The 9,803-nt window shown below is 45.7% G+C and overlaps 1 protein-coding gene across 2 annotated transcripts; it reads right to left on the bottom strand.

Annotated features, from left to right (window-relative positions):
- Window positions 1–6,456: 6,456 nt before the first annotated feature.
- On the bottom strand, window positions 6,457–9,380 carry LOC142072210 (olfactory receptor 52M1-like). 2 transcript variants are annotated; one of them, XM_075128824.1, is made up of 2 exons: window positions 9,374–9,380; window positions 6,457–7,397 (listed from the first exon to the last, which is right to left on the bottom strand). In XM_075128824.1, exons 1-2 carry the CDS (start codon window positions 9,378–9,380, stop codon window positions 6,457–6,459), a joined length of 948 nt encoding a protein of 315 aa, XP_074984925.1. The 2 variants fall into 2 exon arrangements, with proteins under 2 accessions (XP_074984925.1, XP_074984888.1); XM_075128787.1 differs by lacking the exon at window positions 9,374–9,380 and having other exon boundaries at window positions 6,457–7,404.
- Window positions 9,381–9,803: the final 423 nt, after the last annotated feature.

A 9,803-nucleotide genomic window follows, 5' to 3' on the forward strand; every position in this document is an offset into this window, starting at 1 on the left:
CGGCTTGTGTAATTCTTTCTCAGATAAGCTCCTGAGCACAAGGTAAACTGAATCTGAATTCTCACTTGTACTGATAAATATTCTGCCCATATCAACTGCTTCCTCAGCCCACAATATAGGGTTAATCCTTCCCCATCCAGTGTGGGGCGAGGGTGCCGGGTGACATCATCACTCACAAAATAGGTGACCCACTGAAAATGTCCCTCTTACTTTTCTTCATCAGCAAGTATCAACTGTGCTTTCTGTTTGTCAGACGTCAGCCTCACACACATTACTGGATCAACTGACTTTTTGCCATAGTATCTGGGGGGCCATTCATCCCATCAGTCATCATCATCATCATCATATTCATGTCAAATCCCAAAGGAATGTAGCTGCCTTGCAAACCGAGCGCTGCCCGGATCGATCTCTGGGAAGGTGATTAAGGGGTCTGTCAGGATTCCCTCCCCACTCTGAACTCTGGGGTATAGATGTGGGGACCTGCATGAAAGACCCCCTAAGCTTATTTCTACCCGCTTAGGTTAAAACTTCCCCAAGGCACAAATCCTTCCCTTGTCCTTGGACGGTATTGCTGCCACCACCACCAAGTGATTGAGACAAAAAATCCAGGAAAAAGGGCCACTTGGAGTCCCTCTTTCCCCAAAATATTCCCCCAAGCTCCTTCGCCCCCTTTTCTGGGGGAGGCTTGAGAATACTATACTAACCCAATGGCTACAAAGTGAGCACAGAACAAACCACTGGGTTTTTAGGACACTGAAAATCAATTAGATTCTTAAAAGAAGAATTTTATTAAAAAAGAAGTTAAAGAATCACACCTGTAAAATCAGGATGGAAGGTAACTTTACAGCGTAAAGAAAAAAGATTTAAAACACAGAGGATTCCCCTCTGACTTTGCTTTCCAGTTACAGAACAGGCATGAAATTACCTCTTAGCATAGGGAAAATTGACAAGCTAAAACAAATGTTAATCTAACGCATTTCCTTGCCTTTACTTACAGTTTCTGTAACTGAAAAGTATTGTTTGTAGCCTATAGCACTAACCTGCTTGCTTGCATATCTATATCTATATCTTTTCTTAGAGTTTAAGTATTTGATGTATTGTAATAGGTGTATAGATTTATATTAAAATAAGTTTGGCTGTAATGCAAGAGACCTACAGGCCATATCCTGTATGTTAATCTGAGGCAAAGTTAGCATATCGATATTAAGACCTTTTACCCAGAAAAGTAAAGTTGACCTATATCTTCTTACCGAAATAAATAAGTCTCCATGCATATGCCTATGACCTTTTATCTAGACCAATAGACAATAGAGAATGACATGTTTTGTTTTTTTTTCAATCTTGTACCCACATACTTAACACGTACACCACTAGGAAACTTGTGTGCTTTGTGATGGGGCCAGGGCTGTATTAAAGTAGTGAGGAACAGGTATGTTAGCCCCAGGCTAAACAAATCCCTGGTACCATGGTAACCAAATGGCAGTTGCTCCAGGTGAATCAAGACACGGGGGGCCAATTAAGATCCTTCTAGAAAGCAATGGAGATAGCTAGGTTGATTGGGACACCTGAAGCCGATCAAGGGCTGGATGGAACGAGTTGAAAGCCTCCCAGTTAGTCAGTGAGGCGCAAGTGTCAGGAGCGGTAGGAGGAAGCCGTGCTGTTGGATGAACTAAGTAGTACAAATCCATATGAGAAGCAAGGATGTAGGCCCTGAGATAACGGTGAAGGAGATATTGAGTGGGGGCTGCTGTAGGGAAGTGGCCCAGGGAATTGTACATGTTCTATTTCCAAAAAGTCAGCTACCATAGCTGATACTATTAGGGTCCCTGGGCTGGAACTGGAGTAGAGGGCGGGCCCAGGCTCCCCCCTCCCTTCCCTGATTAATCAGTGAGACTGGGAGACAATAGAAATTGTGCAAGGGAGGGTTGCATCTCCTCATCCCCCTTGCTGGCTTATGATGAAAATGGCTCAGTAGGCTGTGAGCCTTGCCTCTAGAGAGAGAAGGGCTATGTGGAGGGTCACAGTGAGCCTCTGAGGCTAGCGAAATCCACCAGGTAACGTGGTACCCACAGAGACAAGGACAGAGCTTTGTCACAGCGTATATACCTGTCCTCAATATGCACAAACATACTAGCCTATGGAGTAAGCATACTGTCAAGGTTCCTCCCCCACTCTGAACTCTAGGGTACAGATGTGGGGACCTGCATGAAAAACCTCCTAAGCTTATCTTTACCAGCTTAGGTCAAAACTTCCCCAAGGTACAAAATATTCCACCCGTTGTCCTTGGACTGGCCGCTACCACCACCAAACTAATACTGGTTACTGGGGAAGAGCTGTTTGGACGCGTCCTTCCCCCCAAAATACTTCCCAAAACCTTGCACCCCACTTCCTGGACAAGGTTTGGTAAAAAGCCTCACCAATTTGCCTAGGTGACTACAGACCCAGACCCTTGGATCTTAGGAACAATGAACAATCCTCCCAACACTTGCACTCCCCCTTTCCTGGGAAATGTTGGATAAAAAGCCTCACCAATTTGCATAGGTGACCACCGACCCAAACGCTTGGATCTGAGAACAATGAAAAAGCATTCAGTTTTCTTACAAGAAGACTTTTAATAAAAATAGAAGTAAATAGAAATAAAGAAATCCCCCCTGTAAAATCAGGATGGTAGATCTCTTACAGGGTAATTAGATTAAAAAACATAGAGAACCCCTCTAGGCAAAACCTTAAGTTACAAAAAAGATACACAGACAGAAATAGTTATTCTATTCAGCACAATTATTTCTCAGCCATTTAAAGAAATCATAATCTAACACATACCTAGCTAGATTACTTACTAAAAGTTCTAAGACTCCATTCCTGGTCTATCCCCGGTAAAGACCAGCATATAGACAGACACAGACCCTTTGTTTCTCTCCCTCCTCCCAGCTTTTGAAAGTATCTTGTCTCCTCATTGGTCATTTTGGTCAGGTGCCAGCGAGGTTACCTTTAGCTTCTTAACCCTTTCCAGGTGAGAGGAGCTTTCCCCTGGCCAGGAGGGATTTCAAAGGGGTTTACCCTTCCCTTTATATTTATGACACATACTCTAACATTTTGTGGGTGAGGAATGAAATTTGGGTATAGGAGGAAGGATTTCCATCACTTTATTCTATAAAAGAGGTGACCCACCTTGATAGAGTAGTCCATTTCTATTCTTACTTATTCTATTTCTAATCTATATTTCTCCATCGATCTATCAACGATGACTGCTATGATTAGTAGGATGTATTTGGTCTTCTTAAACTTTCTAAGTTTCAAGGGAACTAGGCAAAGCTTGGTTTCCCTACGTTTTTATTCTGAGGTTATTCGGTTTTGATTTTAAGTTTAAATTAGTCAAGTAAACCCTAATTTAGTCTTGATAGCTCTTAGCATTAGATTCTTTGAGCACTGCATCCCTCACTCAAGAATCGAGAATCCTGAACCGCAAGGCTGTTCCTGTGTCTCTTACCACCACGTTATCAACGATGGGTGTGAGTATATTTACCAAAGCTTTGTTGCATATAGTACTATATTATCAGATGTATCTTTTGAATAGCAGTAATGCAATTGTAACTTTCTCACTCTGGGCATTTTACCATTTACTTACTATTATTGATTTTAATAAAAAGTTGTGAAGGCAATATCTGTCTCAGCGTGAGCTTCCTGTCATACCCCCGAGGGTCCTTTGTAAATTCTGTGAAGCCTGATTTGGGACAGGAACTTTTATCTTCTGATCAAACAGATTGGTGAGCCTAGAATGCATACTAATTAATATGAATAATTAATTATTATAAATATAATTAATTAATTAAACATAAAATAAAGTAACATTGATAAATTAACTTACTATTATCAGGACACCCTAAATCAGGCTACACATTTCAGATATCATTTCAGAAGATGGTTTACCTGCGTGGTCTCTCTCTCTCCAAAGAGGGAACCTCTGCCAAGGAGGGATTTTGTGTTACTGGCTACATAAAGGGTTGTCACCCTTCCCTTTATATTTATGGCAGCGTCTGGCTGTATATTTGTGCAGTGGCAGCCTTTCCTGCCACCGAAACTTTTCTTGTCCACTTGATCGCTGGCCATGTAGAGGACGTCCTTGGTATGCCCAATTCAGAACTTGCTGGTCTTTCACGCTAATAATTTGTCACCAGTAAGAAAGCTGCCAAAACCTACACAGGGCCGATGGGGAAAGTTGCTGGCTTCAAATATCCTCAATCCTGATCTTGTGCTGCCCCTTCGTACGGAGCAACTACTAGGGGACCACGAGCATTGAAGTATCAGCCTGGAGTTCCTGAGCGTTCCTCATCTCCCACCCATATTCCCACCTCCTGAGGTCCTCTCCAACCCTGATGTTCTATGATTCTATGATAGTAATGGGCAGGGAATTAGTTTTACTGGGATTAATACAAAGACTAAGGCACACTGCTTTTGGCCTAGCCGGATGAGCTATCAGGTGCAGCAATTCACAGTGCAATTGCCACTAAGTTTAGGGAATAGTGCCTTCAGCATTTATAACTGGCACCTAAAGTGGGATGCACATTAGAAGTGGAAGAGAGAAGGAGGCGTGTGAGTGGGCAGAGTTACAAAGGAAAGGGAGTGATGGAAGAAAATGCACAGAGAGAGAGAGAGAAAGAGAGTTGATATGAAATCCAATAGAACAGGGATTTCCTGCCTCTTCCATTCTGTGGAACACTTTCCAATGAAGAGACAAACCCTCTCTTTGACCCCAAGCCAACACTGCCTGATTCAGGAAACATTTCCTTCGGGGAGCCTGGCTGGATCAGTCCAGGAATGAGAACACTCAGGGCAGAGGAGCCACATTTGGGTGAGGAGAACATCTTGTGGACACCTCCCTGCCCAGCCCCATGCCCCTTCTACTCACAGTTCCCTAGCATCCCTGTAGCAGCTCAAGGCTTCCTGTCACAACCCTGCTCAAGGTCCAGCTGCTGGAAGCCCAACGAGTGACTTTGTTTGGGTTCCACATGCTGGATCCCTGCGTGTTTTTATGATTTCCTGATTATGAGCCATGTTGAGGCCCTATCTCTGGCCCTGGGTTTCCAGGTCCACTCTCAGGGTGCATCTTCCCTTCTAGTACCTCTAGCACAAGCAGTGTGAGCAAAGAGTACAGGAAAAGCCAAAAGATATAAGGATACAGATGATTCATCTAATCAAACATGAGTTATTAGTTATGACACCGCATCAGAAAGGTCTATGCAACTGCTGGCCAATAGACCCAAATTGATATTCCGTATGAGGAGAGATTAAAATGACTGGGACTTTTTGGTTTTGAAAAGAGACGACTAGGGGGGACATGAGAGTGTAAATAAAACCATGAATGGTTTGGAAAAGTTCAATCAGGAAGTGTTATTTATTCCTTCAACTAACACAAGAACTAGGGGTCAGCCAAATGAATTAATAGGCAGCAGATTTAAAGCAAACAAAGGAAGTATTTCTTCACAGTTGACCTGTGGAACTCTTTTCCGGGAGATGTTGTGAAGGTCAAAACTATAACAGGGTTCCAATAAGAACTAGAGAACTGAATGAAAGATAGGTCCATCAATAGTTATTAGCCAGGAAGCCAACGCCATGTTCTGTGTGCCCCTGGCCTCTGTTTGCCAGAAGCTGAGACAATAGGGGATGGATCACTCAGAATTTTCCAGTTCTGTTCATTCCCTCTGAAGCACCTGGTATTGGGCACTGTTGTGAGCTAGGATACAGGGCTAGATAGACCATTCATCTTACCCAGTATGGCCAATCTGTTGTTATATGGACCCCAGATGTGTCTGCCCCCCTGCCTTAACCCACTGTACCCTACTTCCCTCCCAGACCGCACTCCCCTCCCAGAAGGCCTGATGGGGTCTCTCTCTCTCTCTGCAGAGTTAGTAACAAAGTAAGGAGATACATGAAATGTTTAAACCGAACCAGTGCCAAAAGATGTCAGAACATCTTAGTATGAGACCTGAGTGAGTGGATTATTAATTTAATTGTATTACTTGAATATAGGAATGTGATACTGTATTCCTGTCAGCTAATTGCTAAGTTATCTGTTAAAAACATAAGATTTGAAGAGCCTAACTAGCCCCTGGAAGTGCACATGCATCAAGGTGGGTGAGAGGCGGTAATGATCCAGTGAGTGATATGCAGAGGGGAGGAGAGGAGTGAGCAACAGGGGCGGGACCTTGGTGAAAGAAGTGGGCAGGGCCACCGGGGTCCTGTTACTTAAAATTAGATAGGAGGAAATCCCATGAGTTAATGAGTCCTATGTAGACGGATGCCCCAGTTTGTCCCACTGAAACAGCACAGTAAGGCCAGGAAAGGATTAATGTCACTTTGACTGTGCAGTCAGTGATTCCGGGAAGAGGGCCCAGCACCATGTGAGCAGCCAGCTCTGCTCGTTCCTTAGTGAGAGAGCCAGAGCACCAGGAGAAAACTTTAGGCCCCTTTATGAATAATGAGCCGGAGCAGCCTGTCCCGGATCTGTTTAGTCCTCACCCCGTAGATGATGGGATTTAGCATGGGGGGCACAAGGAGGTACATGTTGGCAGTGAGAATGTGTAAATGCAGGGGCACATTGTGGCCAAACCGGTGCATGAGGGCAGAGAAGAGAGTTGGGATGTAAAAGGCTAAGATGACACAGAGGTGCGAGCCGCAAGTCCCAAAAGTCTTGAGCCGGGCGTCCTTTGTGGGGAGGCTTAAGATAGCCCTGAGGGTCTGGATATAGGACATGATGATAAAAAAGACATCCAGACCAAAAAAAAAGAATGCCACAGAGAGGCTGTAGTAACTGCTGATGCGGATGTCTGCGCAGGCCAATTTCACCACGGCTATGTGCTCACAGTAAGAGTGGGGGATGATGTTGGTTTTGCAGTATGGCCACCGCCTCGCCAGTAAGGGATAGGGCAGTATGAACATGCCACCACGCAGCACTACGGCCAGGCCAATCTTGGCCACCACGGGGTTTGTCAGGATAGTGGAATATCTCAGGGGATTGCAGATGGCCACATAGCGATCGAAAGCCATGGCCACAAAGATCCCAGACTCCATCCATGAGAAGCAGTAAATGAAGTAGAGCTGGGTGAGGCAGGCATTGAAATCTATTTCCCCCGAATTGAACCAGAAGATGCTCAGGGTTTTGGGAAGGATGGACGTCGACAGGACCAGGTCGGTGACAGCTAGCATGCAGAGGAAATAATACATGGGTCCATGCAGGCTCGGCTCGCTTTTCACAATGAATAGAATGGTGAAGTTCCCCAAGACGGCTATGGCATACATGGCACAGAAGGGGATGGAGATCCAGACGTGGGCCGCCTCCAGGCCAGGAATGCCCAGCAGGAGGAAGGTGGAGGGGTTGGTGAAGTCAGTTGTGTTGGAATCTGGCATGGAGTAGGGGAGAAGGCAGACCGATATCTTCTGCATATACCAACTTCCTGTATGTGTCCAGGCGTAGGGTGATGGTCTCATGACAAATGCCTGGATGGAGAGACATTGTTAATATGAGACACTACATGCACTACTGGGGGATATTCTGATGGATGAAGCAAATTGGTTGATCTTCACACATTGAAAAATGACATTTTCCTTATTCAGAGATAAGAATTATGAAGAAATAACCCCACTAATGCCAATTGCATATTTTATGGTGCTCTGTGCTACAATAATTCCCACACATCATGGTGTGGGAAAACTTAATAGACACCAGCCGGAAACATGAGTGTGGATACTGGTTATCAATCCTTGTTCCTTGGGCCTTTTCTACACTGCCAAGTTTTTCACCAAAAGGCAGCAACGGTGGAGGAGGACACTCTGCAAAGCCACTTTTGATGGCGGAAGTTGGCAGTTTCAGTGACACAATACAACTACCTTGAGAAGAGTTGTAAGGCTTTTTACACAAAAGTTTTGTCAGTGACAGCCAGGTGGCCATGGCTGCTCCACCCAGGAAACGCTCTCCCACTTGGAGCACTGCAGAGCTGCTGGATCTCCTAAGTATTTTGGGAGAGGAGGATGTGCAGTGCCAGCTGCACTCCAGCTGCGGGAAGTTTGATACCTATGGGCAGATTTCACGCAGCTTGTGGGAAAAGAGCTGTGATGTGGACACACCGCAGTGCAGAGCAAAGGGGAAGGAGCTGAGGCACATGTGCCAGAAGGCAGGGGAGGCAAATGGTCCCTCTGATGCTGGTCCCGAGACTTACCATTTTTATAAGAACTTGAATGCTATCCTCGGTGGTGACCCCATAACAATGGCCAAGAACCATGTGGATACTGCCGCGGGCTGCAGCTGACAGAAACTGGAGCTAACCCAGAGGAGGAAGTCATTGATAAAGAGGTGGAGGCAGAAGGAGATGTGGAGGCCATGCCAAGGTCGCCTGGTGCTCTGTCCAGTCAGGAGCTGTTCTCCACTCTGGAGGTGTCCAACCCATCTCGGCAGTCACAGTAAGTCAAGCCAGAAGCAGGAGAGGAGACCTCTAGTAAGTGGTTTTGCTTAGTGAAGTGCAGAGATGGGTTGAGGGAAGAGAAATGCACAAAGCTGGCTGTGTTTCTGTGTTCTAGGCATTTCTCCATGCAGCTAAGCACTACCGTGGAACATGGTATTGATGCACACCAAAATTTCACTGGAATTCTCCACAGAGATCTCTAGAAAACTTTTCTGCAGGAACTCTGCAGTTCTCTGTGAGAGATTCCTTGGTAGATCTGCTTTGTTCCTTCCCCCATTGAGGGACACTTTCCCGCCCCATTCTGCAATTGCTTGGGCAAGTACCAAAGAGGCACACAGGCGAGCGGTATAAAGACTGGAGCAGAAGCTGCGAGCATGTAGTAGATGCCGCCTTGCTTACCCTCACTCGAGACGTATCTGCCACAATGACCACTGCCTGTGGAAAAGGGTGGGGAAACTTTGGATTACTGTCCGCCATGAGTTTCCCGCGACCCCTTTCCTATTGCTTTTCTCCTCCGCACAATATCCCCCAACCCAGGGTACACTCACCATGGTTGCAGTTTTCAGAGGAGCAGCCGTGTTAGTCTGTAAGGTTACAGTGTTCACCGGCATGTGTGCTTGTGAAGGGTCAACCAAAAAGTGATTGGTGTGTTACCAGCGGTGTATTTTAATGTAGCATTTCAATACGGTACATGTACTTAACAATAATGCTTCTGTTTATTGTTACTTGTGATTCACCAGATATGTCCTTGAAAGGAGGCACCCCCCTCCACTCCGGCCGAGCATGTCTGTCGGATAAGAAAGTGCTCAAGTTGGAGCAAGACAGATATGTTCCGGGAGGTGCTGCATTACTCTGATGCAGACAGGACAGAATGCAGGCAGTGGAGGGAAAGCGACAAGAAGAAAATGATAGAAAACGAAGCATACACTAGGGATGCAATGGAGAGGTGGATAAAAATTTTGGAGCAGCAAACCGACATGCTGCAGTCCCTCGTAACCCTCCAGACTGAGCAGGCCCATGTCTGCCTTCCCCTTCAGTACATTCAGAGCTCTTTCCCATGCCCTCCCCAGACTGTACCCGCACATCCATTTCCCATTTCTGGGATTTCACGCTTTCCCCTACACTCCACCCCCGCAGACAGCTTTTCAAATGACAGCTGGACTTACGCTCAGCTCCAAAATTCAGCCCTCTCCTGGTACCTCCATTTCCCAAGAAAATGTTTCTGTCAATGATCCATGAGTTCCTGCAACACCACGGAGAAAAGTGAATCAGAAGATGGCCCAGTGCCAAAACTGGAATATGTGTAACCTCTAATGCACCTTCGCAATTGGGGAAACCCATTTCTGC

The sequence above is a fragment of the Caretta caretta genome, chromosome 1, assembly GCF_965140235.1.
Source record: "Caretta caretta isolate rCarCar2 chromosome 1, rCarCar1.hap1, whole genome shotgun sequence".
Taxonomy (NCBI): domain Eukaryota; kingdom Metazoa; phylum Chordata; order Testudines; family Cheloniidae; genus Caretta; species Caretta caretta.